This window comes from Schistocerca americana, chromosome X, assembly GCF_021461395.2.
Source record: "Schistocerca americana isolate TAMUIC-IGC-003095 chromosome X, iqSchAmer2.1, whole genome shotgun sequence".
NCBI lineage: Eukaryota > Metazoa > Arthropoda > Insecta > Orthoptera > Acrididae > Schistocerca > Schistocerca americana.
Genome location: NC_060130.1, coordinates 174,231,010 through 174,248,359, shown reverse-complemented (window position 1 = coordinate 174,248,359; position 17,350 = coordinate 174,231,010). Strand labels below are relative to the sequence as shown.

Here is a 17,350-nt window from a genome sequence, read left to right as displayed (position 1 = left end):
TTGGAAAGATGTTTGAAGTACACTCCATTTTTTTTGTACTTCAAAAGTATAAATTTGAATTCCACCAAACACCGCATGATACTTTCTGAAGCATTGAATTCAAGATTGCGATGCACTTTTCTAGGCCAGTCATTGCTCATGTCACGTAATTTCACCAGCCAATGACAGTAGATATTCAGAGCATAGGACACGTGATGTAGTCAGCCAATAGCAACATCACTGTTAAGTAGCGTGAGCACACAAATAGGAAAAGTTAATGATTTAAATTTATTTACATAGTGTTGCTACAAGAAAAGATCTCACAGATTAATTAGCTGAAAGAGAAGCTAAGCTTTCACACAAAAGGTTGATCCTTTTTGCGCATGTTACACTTTAAGATAAGTCACACAAATGTGCCAGTAAAATTTTTAACAATGACATAAATGGCTGATCTTCTGGGCTTGAAATTCTTTTAAATGGTCATCCTCGAAGAGTTGATTTTTAAATGGGAGTCAAACGTTCTGTGATTTAAGAAATTCTTCACACACACTCACACATAGTTCATCTTGTGTAAAAGAAAATTTACTTTGGAAGTAACACTTTTCAAACAACCATTCGCAATATTTTCCCGCGACCTGTTAGAAATAGTTTCATTTCAGCAGTAGCCAAAGGGCACCAGATAATGGGTGTCACCGCACTTATGCAGCTATGATGATGCAGGAAGCCCGTATGTTCGTACATGTAAAACATTTAAACATAATGTCATAAAAGCAACAAGACATTAGAGGATATTCCAAGAGCATCGGAATTTCGTGAACCATACTAAAATGCATAATTCAGCTTAAAGTGCACATTTGTATGTCCAGTTTTGGATGTAAATTTTCTTGTAGTACCAGTACTGTATTATCTCATGTTTGGTTCTTTATTATGGCATAATGCCATATGTGATAGGAGATGAAAATATGCACTTGAAATGCAGCGAACACTTGAACCTAGCCAATAGTGTGGCATTAAACACCTTGTTTCAAATAAACTGACTGCCTCAGTGGAAAAGATTAATAAAAGCCAATTTTTTTCGGTAAACCAACAAAAGTAATTTGGTTGTGCAAGGCAATTAATGCTTGACTGTCAGAAAAGTGGAAACAAAATAAAATCTGGCACTAATAACATATTTTAGCCTTCCATAATTATGTGAATGCTGCTGCTAGCTGGGGACTGTACAACTGGCCCTTACTAGTGTAGTGGTCTGGCCAAAAATTTCCTGTCAAAATTTCATTTTCTTGGATGCACCGAAAAGATAATATGCAATCTTTTTTACCCGTTTTTCCTGTTAGTCATTTATTTCCACTCCGGTAGTCTGAATCTATGGATTTCGCTAGTAATTATAACAATGCTGGTCATTCTCAAACCCAGTCAACCACATAAACAGTGACTGGTGTTCACCTATTCGGATTTATTCCACTCAGCTCGTATAAAACCGTCCCCTTTTGTCTGCAGGAAAGTTTATTTCTAGATGCAATGGGGATTCCCCTGGCAGAGACATCATGTACACTATACACGCATTCAAAAATCAACTTATGATTTATTCAGAAATCAATTCAGACTGTGTTCAAAAATGTTCAAAAACCAACAGGAATGCATTTCAGAATCATATGAATAATCGATAGAGCAACGTGCACTGGATGCTAGGCACTTTGTGAAACAAGGGTTTTTTTCTCTCAAGAACGTGAATTTAAGCTATGAGAGTCTTTTTCGCACCATGATTCCAACCCTTCAACAGCATGAATGTATGAATAGGGCCATTTTTATGCAATATGGCACTCCTCTGCACACAGCACAGCCAGTGTTACAGAGGCATTTTGGAAATGCTAGAATTATGAACTGTCTTTTCCCTACAGCCTGGCAATCCAGACCTCCTGATTTTAATCCATGTGACTTCTGGGTGTGCAGCTATCTGATAAATGCTGTGTTCAGCATTCCAGTTACAAACATAGCTGAACTGAAGGCAAAAATTACACAAAGCATTCTGAATGTGACCCCTGAGATACTTTCATCTGTTGTGGAACATGCTGTATCTTGATTTCGACTTGTGGCAGAAAATGGTGGACAGCATACTGAACATATCTTGTGCAAGTCTCACAACAATTAAAAACCAATGTCACTGTTGCTTTTACATGGCTTTTGGGCTCAGAACAATTAAAAACCAATTTTTCCCATCTGGTTTGATACAATGTTGCCATAGTGGATGGGAGTGCTCAACTAACAGTGCAATAACTGTAAATGCCAAACTTGTGGGGTCATGCACATTGCACAGTATGGTTGGTGTAACGTGCTACTCATACCATAGCCATCATGTTTCGATTCATCTGTCATTTGTAGCCAAACCCATTTACATTATGATGCATACAGCGCCATCTAGTGGAAAAGTGTGCCTGCATTTAGGTCGACTCCAACTCACAGACTAACGACGAGGACTGGTAAGCCAGTCAGTGGTTTTTAGGCAGTTTCCAACTATGTCAATACCAGACTGGTATCCACATCTCACCTCAGATACATGTCATACAAAAATAAGAAAATATTCTCACACTTTAACATGATACGTACACACAATTTGCATTTGGGGGGGGGGGGGGGGGGGTGATGGCATTAGGAAGGGCATCTGGCTACCGTCACTAACATTTTCAAAAGCCATATGATGATGCCGACCGTGTAGAGAAATGGGAAAATGCAAGGGAGATGATGATGAAGAAGAAGAAGAAGAAGTTGGTACATTTTTCAAACAACAAGTGTTAGAATTACTCCTCTTAGACAGACAGCAACTGAATTTACTGTTATAGCATTTTTCACTTATTATTAAGTGATTCTTAGCAAATCGATTTTCCCTTGACTACAGAAAAATATATTTAGTTCTGCACAGCAAATAGAAAACCACCAATGATAAATGTAGCATGAATATGAGTCGATGAATTGGTCACAATGTACCAGGGTTTTTGCTATACATGTTTATGAAAATTTGAATAGGAAGAAACATATTAATGAACTGCTTGTGCAGCTAAGTTGAGCAGTTTTTTGCTCTTCTCATAATTGATAGTTTCAGAAACAAATGAATATCTCAATGTAATTTACATATTACTGTTTATTAATGACTTATGGTAAATTTTCCTAGGAGAACTCACTAGTCATAAAGCACCAACTGCACATAATAATATGTGATATTTACACACGGGTCATCTCATAACAGATGTCCCTTCAAGAATTTAGGTATTCTAACCGTGCTTTCACAATATATTCATTTATGAATTTCATGATAAATAATCCAACAAAATTTGTGCAGGTTAGTGATGTTCACAGTTAGATGGAAAAAAATGACCATTAGTCATCACTAAAGCTGTCAGTGGCTCAGATATGTGTTCAATATACAGCCATGGAATCCACTGATCATTTTCACAGTAATATGAAATGACAGGTAGTAAAGTAGGAAGTAAAGTAAATTTTATGCCCTGTCTCAGATGGACAGCCAAAGCAGAAACCTGGAGAGAACTTTACAAGAATATAACAAAGACTTCAAAGCAGTAGGATTAGTAAAACCTGGTGCAAGCATGAAACACGTTACCGATGTTAACCTGCTGGGAAAAATGGAAGGTGAATAGGAATATGTTGTGTGCATAGCTGTTACCAACGACATCACAAGAAATGGGGTGCAAAATTGCTTCGAAAGCCTGAAAAACTTTTTAGAAGTTAATAAATCTTGTAACACAATAGTTACAATGCTACCTAATAGGTATGACCTAATGTATAATTCGTGTGTCAACAAGAAGATCTGAAAAACAAACATCAAAATGAAACAGTTGCGTGCTTCATTTGGAAAATGTAGAGTAGTTGATATAGGTAAATTGAACAGATGTCTTCATACCAATCCAGGGTTGCACCTAAATTTCAAAGGCAAAAATCTTGTGTGTGACAAAATAAGAGAAATTATCGCAGAAAAAGGTGACTTAAACAAAATTCTAAATATCAGAGGTAATAGGAATGTTTTTTTTTAGAGTAAATGGTAGCATAGACCAACATCCAAACCGCCCTGAACAAGAAAAAACTGGCTTAACAGCTAATGGTCTTCTGTAAATTATTTTATGTAATGTAGCTGATACTTCTAGCAGCTTAAGCTAAAACAATGCATTAGTGTCTAGTGACAACTGTAGTGAAGCACTACATATAGGTAGCCTGGCTTTTGTACAAAAACAACAATATGAACAAAATTAAATGTCCAACAGTGTTCCACCAAAACATTCAGTGTATCAAAAACAAAGTGCAGCAGCCTGAAGTCGAGATGCAAACCCTAAAAAGCTCTGTTATATACATCACTGTGCACTGGTGCAAGGAAAGTGAAATTGCCTATGTAACTTTACCCTCATATATACTAGCATCTTCTTATTGTGTAGAGTTTCAATCAAAGGGGGAGGGTTATGTATTTATATTAAAAGTGAACTCCAATACAAGGTTGGAAGTCACATTGTCTATTTTGTTGAAGAAAAACACTTCGAAGTGTCAGCAATAGAGCTGTCATCTCAAAATGTCCCCAAAAACCTTGTCATATTATGTGTATATTGTTCTCCTAGTGGTGATTTTGATATACACTGTGCAAAACTAATACAGAGTCTAGAACAGGCATCAAATACTAAAAGTAACATCCTGCTATGTGGAGATCTTAACTTAAACACAGCAAAAATATACAATCTTACTAATGCTTTTCTGAGCACTTTATGTAGCTTTGGAATGACATCACTAGTCAGCATTGCAACAAGGATAATGACACACTCAGTCTCTACTATTGATCATGTAGCCACTGATATTGGCTCAAAAAACTGTGACTTAGTACTTAAAAATCTGGGACTTTCAGATATCTTTGTCAAATTGCAAAAATAAATGTTCCTATGGGAAAAGCAACCAAGTTACATGGATACAAAAGAATCTACTCCAAATCAGCCATGCAAAATTTTACTGTACAGTTAAGTCACAACACCTGGGATGATGTATATGCACAAACAGATACCAACAAAAAGTTCTGTCATTTCATGTCATTGTTTAAGCTCAAATTTGAAGTCCTACTTCCTGTTGGAGCACAGAGCAAAACAAAATGGATTACCAGTGGGATTACAAAATCTGCCCAAACCTTCAGACAGCTCAGCTCTGTAAATAATACATGCAGTGACCCTGGTTTTGTAAGCTATTACAAAAACTACAAAAAAAATTTACAGAAAGGTACTTCAGGCAGCTAAAAAGTCAGCTAATAACAAACTGATAAGAAATGCAAATAACAAAAGTAAAGCTGCTTGGACTTTGGTTAAATGTGAGACTGGAAATAAAAAAAGGACACACACACACATTAAAATCAAGAAATCAGGCAATACAGTCAGTGATCAACTTCATAAACTCATACTTCACCAGTATTGCAAAAGACCTGAAGAGCAAATTTCCAAAAAGATCTGATATTCCAGTGCAAAATTACATAAAAAAATAAGATGGTTCTGCTCCCCACTACTGAGAGAGAAGTAAGAAGTACCAAAAAACAATTAAAAAACAAACTCTCAACAGGACGGGATGAAGAGTGCATAGACAGCATTAAAGCGCCTTTAACTGACATCGTTAACGGGTCTTTTAAGACTGGCCACTTCCCAGGCTACCTGAAACTAGCTAAAATCATACCTCTTCACAAAAATGGTGATGTTGAAAACAGAAAATTACAGGCCAATTGATTTACTTCCAGTATTTTCCAAAATAGTTTAATGAAAAATAGACATATGAGTTACTTAAATAAATACAATCTTCTCTGTTAACACCACCATGGTTTCAGACCAGGCAGAAGCACTGAAACCAAAATAGCTCAGTTTACAAAAATTGTTCTTGAATCACTAGACAAGGACAGTTACGTAACTGGAATTTTCCAAGATCTATCAAAGGCCTTCGATACCGTTGATCACAACATTCTTCTACACAAGTTGGAGTATCTGGGAATTAGGGGAGTGACAAATAAATGGTTCCAATCGCCCCTAAATAACAGAGTGTAAAGAGTGGAAAATGCAGGAGTCCCAGAAGGAAGTGGTCTGGGTCCAATATCGTTCTTAATTTATATTAATGGTTTCCCACAATGTGTGGAGCATGGAGAAAAAGTACTTTTTGCTGATGACAGTAATATACTGATTACCAGCAAGACACCTGGCCTGCTATTGGAAAAATCCAATGAAGCACAAGTAGATGTTTACAAATGGTCTACAGAGAACAGAGTAACTCTCAACATTAAGAAAACAAACAGCATGTACTTTAGAATAAACAAGAAGTACAAGTCCATAAGTTTAAAACTACACAACACTTCAATAACAGCTGTAACTAACACTAAATTCCTAGGTCTGTACATCAACAGCCAACTAAAATGGAATTAACACATCATGATTATCTCAAAGAGAGTCTCCACAGCACGCTACGTGTTTAGAGTTCTTTCATCAGTATGCAGTGACACCTGTGTAAGGTTAGCTTACCTTGGTTATGTGCATACCATCCTTAGCTATGGAATAATCTTTTGGGGAAATAGTACCCAGAATCTACAAACAGTTTTCAGATTACAAAAGAGAGCTGTAAGAATAATGACAAAATGCAATAGATGGGTTCCTTGCAGAGAATTATTTAAAAACCTGGGCATTCTGACTATTCCTTGTGAGTTTATTTTTCAGACCATAATGTATATCAGAAAAATCTTGACAATTATAGCTTGAATAACATTATTCATGATCATTTGAGTCATTGCCTCCATTTCGATAGAAAGAATAAGCTGAAAGTTCAGAGCAGTCTTGATTATTGAGCTGCCACAGAATATATAAGAAATTAGAAGTATGTACTCTTTAAAAAAAACTGTAAACCTGTTTTTGGAAGAACATTGTTTCTACACTTAAATGAAAACCGAAGAATTGATGGGAACACCCAGCATAAGTTATACCTGACATTTTCGTTTCCCTCTCATTAATGTATTATGTATTTATGGCTATGTATTTATGTCTGCTAGTTCCATATCAACACACCTAGTACATTTATTTTCACAATATAAATTATCTTTTTTTATTTATGTAATATGTATGCAGGGCTTTGTATTTATGTATTTCAGTTCTACATCAAAATACCTATGCTTATTAAGTAATGTAAAATGGCACTTGTTAAGAAAATATTTAGACTTCATACCATAAGTTGTACATTCACGTACAACATCCATACAATGTATATTGTCCAAGAAGAAATAAATAAATAAACAACCTAGTAACAGTTGACCAAATGATTTGTCTGTACACTTGTAACAATGCAATGTGTGCGCATTACATGATCAGATGCATAGTTAGAAGGTGGTCTGTATAAGTTTGGGTTGATTTTATATATATATATAAACACTAACTCGCATGCACGCGTAATGTTCTCTTCATGGCAGTTGTTCTACATTCTAATCAAGCAATGTTATGTTAATAGTAATTAATAATAGCATAATACTATAATTTAGCTAAGTTCTCAGCATATCTCTTGTACACACAAAAATACTTACTTTGAAGTTATGTGGTACTGTGTAAGCATTATGCCCACTCCAGATTGTTTTTATCAAATCTCCAAATGCAACTGCAATTTCTCCCCTCATTCCAAGTGGATTATCTGTATTCAACTCCTTTTGGTACACATCATTCAAAAAGTACAGTGTTATAGGGGGACAATTACTCATACACTGAAACAAAATGACAATTTAACTTCAGGGACAACAATCGGTCATAACAGAGAAACAGAAAATTACCAAAATAGTGATAAAACACTAATCTGAATTACATAAAATTATTCATTAGCACCAAACAAACGTTTCATCTGGTTCACATCTGCATACAGTTGCACCAACAACAATTTATGTTCTGCAGTGCTTCATGGGCCTGTTCTGAAAGTTTTTGTTTCTGACTGCCCTATTCACCAGCAATGACTCAGATACCATAACATTTTTCTAATGTGATGATGGATAGCACAGGAAATTTTAAGTGGTGGGATGTACATCACCTATAGTCTGATTTAAAGTAGTTGTCACTTGACAGGCAACGTGCTGCAGGGCTCCCGCCACCAATAAACCAATGGCAGCCGGCGCTGTCGGCTGCCACTGCGTTGCCACTTCGCTCTGTCGAGCTGACTAAGGCATTGTGCCAGCCAGTCCTCAGCGAGCCGTTGTAGACGTGCGGATGAAAGATTTGAGTGACTTTTAGCTTCGTGTGTTTACAATGTCTGATGAAAGCAATCGCAAGAGAGGGAGGCCGAGGCTGCATACTCCTCGGAAACCTACAAAAAGTGGCGGACATGGCGTCGATTTTCGCAGTCAGGCGCGTGAATACGTGTGGTCCTTAAGGGAGTATTTTGAAAGGTCGTGGAGCGAACTGCAGCTGCTCTGCAAGTTAGCGAACTATCAGTAATAAGAATCTGCAAGGAGAAATTCACGAAAGAAGGCTCAAGTGACTCATCTAAATTGGAGACACCTGGGAAAAAGAGGCGACTGGAGAATAGGGTCACAAAACTTGACTCTTTTCAGGAAGATGGCATTCATCGTCAAATATATGCATTTTATTCGAGGAAGGAGTATCCAACACTCAAAAAACTACATGCTACCCTCACAGCGGCTGACCTGTTTCAGGGTAGTAAATCGTCTTTGTTACGAGTTGTGAAAATGTTAGGATTCCGCTATAAATCCATCTCTGGCAGAAAGTTACTAATGGAATGCCGAGATATTGCAGCCTGGCGATTCTGCTTTCTTAGAGAATTAGTGGGGACAAATTTTGATGATATCGTTTGGCTTGATGAAACGTGGGTGAATGCAGGACACAGTTTAAAAAAATGCTGGACAGACAGTACCATCAGCGGAAGTATGGCAGAGGAAAAAGGATAATTGTAGCACATGCTGGAAATTCAAAAGGTTTCATTCCAAATTGTCTGCTGCTATTCAGTTCAAATAAGACCTCAGACTACCACGAAGAGATGAACCACAATACTTTAGTGAAATGGTTTGAAGACTGTGTGCTCCAGAACTTAACAAAAAACTCTGTCATTGTTATGGATAACGCTCCTTATCATTCAGTAATATAAGACAAAGCACCCACAAAGGCAACAAGGAAAAACGACATTGTTAGCTGGTTACAGAAACATAAGGTGCAGTACGACAGTAATTTTACAAGGGCAGAATTATTAGAACTTGTATCGCAACACAAGCCAAAGAACCCGATTTACATTGTGGATGAAGTAGCAAAAAAATATGGGCATAAAGTGCTCAGATTGCCTCCTTACCATTGCCACTTCAACGCAATAGAGCTGATTTGGGCTCAGGTTAAGCGGCATATTGCTGCAGAAAATAAGAAATTTACATTAACCGAAGTGGAACACCTTTTGAAAGAGGCAGTTGAAATTGTGACATCGGAAGACTGGCAGAAGGTAGTACATCACGAGAAAGGAGTGATACAGGACGCATGGAACAATGAAGATATCTTACAACAAAGTGTCAAAGACTTGATTATATCTGTCAATACGAGCAGCAAGACTGATAGTTCTACTGACTCTGAATTAAGCGGTGTTTTCGCATTGTCTGATTAGTGTGTAGTGTACTTACTGCCATTAAATAGTGTGTTTGTGAATTTATTTCGATTAATTCTTATTCTTGTTGTGAGACTAAGAAATACTGTTTGGCCAGCTCTCGTCATCTCCTTACGGTAAGTTAGACTGAATTTTAATTCTATTTCATTTTGTATATACACCAAGATGTTATACAATGTGTGTAATAGTTTTCGAGATTTGCATCTAAAGAAGAAAACTTTTCCGGATGCAATAATTTCTTACACTTCAATAGTTAATGTAACAACGGCCCTAATTAAAATTAAGAAAAGATATTTGATTTGCTTATAGATACCACTGAGACCGATACTGTACGTAAATTTCAAAATATTTACATAATATTTATAGAAGATAGAGATTTTAAACATCATACTTGTTTCGAGTTCAGTACTGATAGGGTTGCTTAAAAATGCTGTTTTCAGAAATTTATATACAAGAAACGTGATGCACTACGAAAACTTTTAAGGATTCTTTGCCGAGTGCATTATTTTGTTAATGAATGGAAAAAAATATTTTGCTGTGACACCAATAGTTTTTCAGTAATGACGTGATAAGTTAGAAGCTGTTTGCGAAATCGAGAATTTAAATGGTTTCAAACAAATTAACGTAACTCTTGTCCTAATTAAAATTAAGAATAGATATTTGACAGATTGAGAGACATTGTAGAGATATACATCATATGTGGGTTTGAAATTTTTTACTTACTTTTTGTAGAAGATACAGGCTTTAAAACGATTTTCTATTGCCGGGGGTAGTGATGCGCTGAGGCGGCTGCCTCCAGCGAGTGCTTGAGGTGACAACGCCGCAACTTCGCAGCGCAAACGTCAAGTGACAACTACTTTAAATCAGACTATAATATCCCATGAGGAAAGAATAAGCATTATGATATTCTGAGGAAAGTGCAGTCAAACTACTCAAAATATTTTATAATACAATTATTTAACACTTAAATCAGTCCAAGCTTTTACAATAAATTCAAGATCTGTAACATCGTGTGATCATCTCTTCATCAAACACAGTAAAATGCTTTTCCATACTAAATGGTACACCTCTTCCATGCTTTCTTGCAACACTAAAATGTTATGAAGCTACTGTTGTTAAAATCAATAAAACAGCCTCTAAAATTTGTTTAAAAATAGGTCCATTAAATTTTGAAACAAAGCTCAAATATGTCAGGGGTGTGGGTGGGGCCCGGCACACTCACTTGACTCACGTTACTGGCCATAGCGGAAGCAATAATTTTGAAGTAGTAGTTCTCTTAGATGCAACTAGAGGCATTGAGGAAATCTGTCTCAAGTTGCCTTGGTGCACCTAGGCAACAAATTCTTAGCTAGGCAATATCAGGGCTAGCAGTTACATTTTTGTATGGTCATAAAATTAACCCCTTCATGCTTACAGACAGTGGGTACACATGTGTAACTTCCACATAGAGCAAGAATGGTCGATTAGTTGGTTCAGTTAAGGGACTTAACAGCGAGGTCATTCATCCCTCGGTCAAGAGAGTTTATCTGGAGCATCTGACCCACCACCAGGCTGATTAAGGGCAAAGACAGTTACAGAGTAAGGACCACCTTTCTAGCTGGGAAATTCGTAATAGTGAAAGTAAGAAGGCTAAAAACATAATGGATATCATTTGGGCCAACAATAATAAAATAAAGTAAGAGAAATAATCAGGTCAGTATGTGGGTGGGGCAGGTAAGTGTCCCCTAAGGCTTCACATTTGGCAGTGGCTGTACCTCTCAAAGCTACTACCAACACCACCACCACCTCAAGTCATAACACTCATTGCTGAGCATCATGACTCCACGAACCAAGTGCTGCCAACCCAGACAGTTATCAGATTCTCTTAGAGCCTGTTGAAGAGGCAGACCAGAGATCATCTTAATTTACTGTATCCATCTGCTCACTGCTCTCTCCCTTGGTCTCGTGCCCTCAATCCGTTGTTCCACGATTATTTTTCATAGATTTTCTCCATCTCTTCTCACAATATGATCAAAGAAATTAAGAATTTTTTGGACGACATGAGAAGAATGGCACCTAGACACATCAAGTTGCTTAATAATGGACACACAGTTGTTTTTTCATCCATTTTATGAACAGCAACTTGTGACATCACCAAAAAGTAAATGTGTCAAGACACAACCCTGTCTGACACTGAAACCTTTAGATACACTGAAGAAGAGAGGCATACCACCACTTGGTTTGACAGCTGCGAGTTGGTTATTGTACAGACTTCTGATCAGTGCTATCAAGTGTGGAGGGACACTGAACTCCATAAGCACCTACCACAACTTTTTACAGTTAACACAGTCAAAGGCTTCCCTGTCACGGAAGCAGATGAAAATGGAAACACAGAACAATTGTGATTTCTTAATTATTTGTTGTATATTGAGGTTCCATCCATAAGTTCCTTTTCCTTCAACAAAACCTGCTTGTTCTCAAAATATGCGAGACTGAATGTACTGCTTCAAAAGCAGAGTCAATATGCCAAGCAAAATTTTACTTTTGTGGGATATGAGAGCAACAGTTCTGTAGCTGGAGCAGTTCCTGATTGACCCTTTATTCTACAAGGGGATGAAGAGAGAGACTGACAAGTCTTCTTGTCATTCCCCTGTTTCCCATACTTTTACACAATACATGCAACACATCAACACCATCCTGCCCCATTTCTTTGATCATCTCCCCATATATACCATCACGAACTGGGGATTTATAATTCTTCAGGTATTGAATTGTGTTCTCTATTTCAGTGCATAAGAGTGGATGTTCCATCAGAAGTTGTTCAGCTGCTTGAGTGTCACAACTGTTGTTAACAGAACAACTTCTCACAGTACTGTTTCCATGCTGTATCATCATCTTCCTTGTCTCTGATAGGGTTGCCATTCTCACCATCTAGCACCCCGTAAGATAGTAAAATTTGTTGATGATGCAGTGGAGTTTCCTGAAGATTGTGACTGTGACTGAGTGTGATTTTGTTGTTCTATGTCATCACAGACACTCTTAATAAACTGTGTGGCCAGTGACTTGTGTGATTGTACAAGATGTATCAACAAGAACCATCTGAATTGGCACGTCTATATTTCTGAAACTAATTAACATATACAATGAATTTTGTTTTCTGATGAAAGGGAAATTCAAAAAGCTTTTTTCATACCTTTTCAAGGTGTTCAATATGCCCCCCCCCCTTGAGATGCACAGGCTATGTCAATGCAGTATTCAAATTTTTTCCACACTGCAATGAGCATGTCTTGAGTTACAGCTTCCACAGCTACTGTTCTGTGATGTCTCAGTTCATTCATTGTTGTTGGTAACAGAGGCACATAAACAGAGCCTTTTATAAACCCCCACAAGAAACAGTCGCATAAAATCATGTCCAGTGACCTTGGAGACCAGTAATGTACAGCTGTATCATTTGGTCCAGTGTGACCGATCCATCATTCAGTAATCCTTTGATTTAAAAATTCCTGCAATTCCAGATGCCTGTGAGACAGTGCCCCGTCCTGTTGGTAAATGAAGTCGTTCGAATCAGTCTCCAACTGTGGGAAAAGAAAGTTCCCAAACATATTGAGATATGTGGTTCCTTTAACAGTGTTCTTGGCAAAGAGAAATGGACCACACACATTTTCCTGTGCAACTGCACAAAATTCATGTTGTACAACTTCATGTGGTTGTTCTATACTACTTATTCTCACATTATGACGGCCCACTCCATTTAAATTGAATGTTGACTCATCACTAAACTAAACTATCATCCTCCATTTTGCCATGAACAAAATTACAGAACTCCACACACTGTTGTTCGTCACCTTCACGAAATGCTTGCAGTAGATGAATTTTGTATGGTTTCATGTATAAACATTGATGCAACACGCACCAGACAGACATCGGGAGCATGTTGAGCGGTCAACCTGCATGGCGAACCAATTTCTGCGGACTCTTAGTGAAACTATGGTTGACGCGTTCAACATCTGTGTCAGACACTTGAAGACTGCCCCGCGATTTGCCTTTACACAAACAACCTATTTCTCAGAATTGTTCATGCCATCATCTAATGCTCTGTGCTGTAGGAGTATCCACAGCATACCAAGTAAAAAAGTCATGCTGAACAGTTATTACTGACAAGCACAGCACAAAATGTAGCACACAAAACGCTTTCTGCTGTCCTGAAACAATTTTTACTAGAACTTAAGTGGGCTCACACTGCTGCTGCTACCTAGCGGGAACCATGTGAAACTTGAGTGCTTGCTGTTTTCAACAGTATGTTGTTTACACACACATTTCAAATAACACAATAGTTATGATTTTTTTTTATAATCGGTTGATTCTTTTTGATACATCCCGTATTTCTCTGCATAGGTTCTTACATCCGTCTTGGTCCTAGGTAGTATGGATACCAGTTTTCTACATACTACTCTTGACTGTGTAGCTTTCAAGGTGAAGTTCTAGTAAAGTAAGAACAATGCTTCCAGGTATTCCAACATTTACACCAAAATCAGTTTTTCTTTCTGTCCATTACTGCAGCCACATAAATACTGAAGTCAAACACAATCACATAACACAAAAAGCTTTGTGCCATATCTATTGTGTTTGGATGGAATGTACTGTTTGAAGAAAACAGACCTTTACAAAGAACTAAATTCCCAGCAATGCATAAAGTTTTAAAAAGATAGGAAGCATCTGGAAATGCTTTTCTTAGATGATCCACAATTTACCTTCTTTTCCACATTTTGTCTTCTACAGCATCCTCATCATCAATAAAGTATAACATTCTTAGTGAGAGAATGTATATATCTCTTTGTATGATTTGCACAAACCTAGCAGTAACAGATCGTTGGTCCAATAACTTTTCTCATTTGAACCACCAGAAAATTTATGGCCAGGGAACACTTTTGTGTTTGTCCAATGTCACAGTGTTTACTTTTCACTGGCATCACTGTAAAGGTGCTTGTAATATAAATTACATTGTTCAGTTACATAGTTTACAATTTCTTGGCTAAAAAAACTGCTTCCTGGTCATAGACAGTAGATGAATTGTCTAAATTGATGATTACAAAACTGGAATCACTTATCAAAATTATACACTGTGGGATCCAAATTAGAGTATTTTCATACAAAATCATCTGTTTTGTGTCTCTTAGCAGATTTGTCAGGCATATGCTCAGGCTGTTCTTCGGAACTGAAGGAAGTAACATCAAAATCTGGATACGCATTTTACTGGTGCAGCATTTGCTGGTTCACTAATATGTTGAATATTTGTGATGACGGGTTCACCTACAAGCTCATCAGTATCACTATCAGTGCAATCATAATCAGTTGGATTGGGCACGATGAAGTCCTTGTTGTAACTTTGATTTGGAAGACTCAGCACAGCTCATTTTCTGTAAATGGACAGTAATGTCATGTCAATTTATTCGATAACATGGAAAGTGCAGCACACAAACTAGGTAATGTTATGATGCAAATGAACTCTCAAGGGAACTAGGCATTTGCAGTATTCTGGAAATTAGACTGCATATTTATGCAACAATTATCTCCAACTCACTACCCAGATAGTAGGCATTATATGCATCATCTACACAATTGTAGCAAGGAACTGCTGAAAATATTTTTCACAGCAAATTAGTATATATATGTTTGGAGCATTGAAACGGTTAGTGTACATGTACTTCTGGAGAAGTGAGAGTATTAACTGTAGTATGGACTGTGATATTTATTTGATCCCATATCTGTGATAGTAGAGCTTCCTCATAATGACCTACATTGTGGAGTTATGATCTTACAAGCGCTCCAGCTTCCCAAAGAACTTCCCTTGTTTGGAAGCCCAGTCTTGTCTTCCTCCATTCTTCTTGGTTGATGTGAGCTTAATTAGCATTTTCATGGATAGCAGACTCTGATCACCTCTACAGAGAAAACGGAGAACCAGTTCAACTGTCCGAGTGTCATCTGCCAATATTAGAGGCAAAGTACTACTATCTCTAAGGAGTCACAAAACAATGTGAGGGTGGCTCATTACAGACAATAACATATGAACATATGGTTAACCGGGTACGAACGATGTTGAGGCGACAGGGAACAATGGATTCCTTACAGGAGGGGTGGGAGGAGGAGCGAGCACCACAGTTTCCTCAATACTGCAGAGTTAATTAGAGAGGGCAATAGCCAACCAGATATTTTTACATCTCAGAGTGAGAAGAGGTCTTATTTGCAAGTGCAAATCTACACGTCGGATTGTCAATGCAAATGCTAGGTAAGTAATACCTCACCTAGGCAAATGGTTGGCCAGTTCACTTCCTGCGATACCCACATGACTTGGGACCTACAGGCAGTACAACTAACATCAGAGATAAAGTATAGCAGTTATCTCAGAGTGACAAAAATGACATCAATCAACAATTTGGACATTGCTCACACAAATTAAAACATGGTTGAGGAATGCTCTATTAATGGCTTTTTGCTCCTCAGTAAAAGCACTGCAAGTTCCTGGAAACAAATGTTGTTCTCATTTAAATCTTTTCTGGGTGTACTGCTACTTCACCTTATAAAATACTAAAATGAATTAATGTTTCAGCCAAGTTTAAGTAGCCTCCCTCAAAGCACAGACTGACTAGCTGTGGTGTGAGTACATCAGTACTGCCGCAAGCTGTAGTGCGTGTAGTGTCGTGGTCAGTGTCTCTGCCTGGTGTGCTGAGGATCACCAGTTCAAGCCTGACCACTAGCAATTATTTATTATTCAGTATTTATAATTTCCAGAATGTTCTTGAAATATTTTGTAAATTCTGCAATATTTTATGTTTTTATAAATACCAGCATTCAGAAATATTCTATGTTTGTATAAGTAGCTTGACTCTCCGTCCAGGAGGTCAGTTCTGTTCCAGTTGTACAACAGAGTGAGTAATAAATGTACTTTCAGTCATAACCATTGCACTTAATTGATGTCCATGCCTTTGGATTTGGACTAGTGATTTACAAGTGACATGATTTGGTGGAGACACTGGGGTACTTAAAAACATCTACATCACCACGGTTCCAACTATGAAACAAAAGCCGCCACCTACACTGACAGGAATCACAATGTAAGTAGTACATCATTCCTCAGATCTGTATATTCAGGAGATAGATTGGCTCCAAACCAGCAGTAAGTCAGCTGCACATCAGACATCCATCAGTGTTTTCTAAAGATGCTGGTCAGGACCTGAAAAAATAGCTGAAAGGATTTGAACGTCACCAAATAAAACAGGTGGAATGACATCGTGTGTTTGGTTGGCAAATGTGCCCTTTTATTGGATAGTACAGTTCAGCAGCGGTTTAAGAAAGGTGAAGAGAAGCTCATAGCTTGGATAAGTTCCAGGCTGAACTGGTGAGAATCTTTGGCAACAAGCAGGAACAAGTCCACTTAGCACAAAAAACACCGAAGAACATGGCTGAACCTCATTAGGAAATGATACAGTCATACACATAAAATATTTTGTCCCTATACCACATCATGAACCTAACAAAATCTCACATATGACGAAAGGAGCTGCAGAAGACATGTACCAAGCTCTTCTAGTAAAGGAAGTCACAAAGACAGAGGAATTCATCAAATGGTACCAGTGAATATAATGCAACAGTAAAGAGTCAGATGGAAGAGGTATGACCAACTGCAAAATGTATTCCCCATGGCAGATGTGCAAGACCTCTATGTGCTCACCTGTCTCAAATGCCAAGAGAT

At 37.7% G+C, this 17,350-nt stretch overlaps 1 protein-coding gene across 6 annotated transcripts in view; it reads right to left on the bottom strand.

The window, feature by feature from the left end:
* Positions 1–17,350, bottom strand: part of LOC124555039 (ubiquitin carboxyl-terminal hydrolase 15-like) — a 185,935-nt gene that overhangs the window by 84,710 nt on the left and 83,875 nt on the right. For all 6 annotated transcript variants that reach the window (XM_047128805.1, XM_047128806.1, XM_047128807.1 and 3 more), the window contains one exon: positions 7,559–7,732. In XM_047128805.1, coding sequence (XP_046984761.1) covers positions 7,559–7,732 — 174 coding nt within the window. The remainder of the gene's footprint in view (positions 1–7,558; positions 7,733–17,350) is intronic.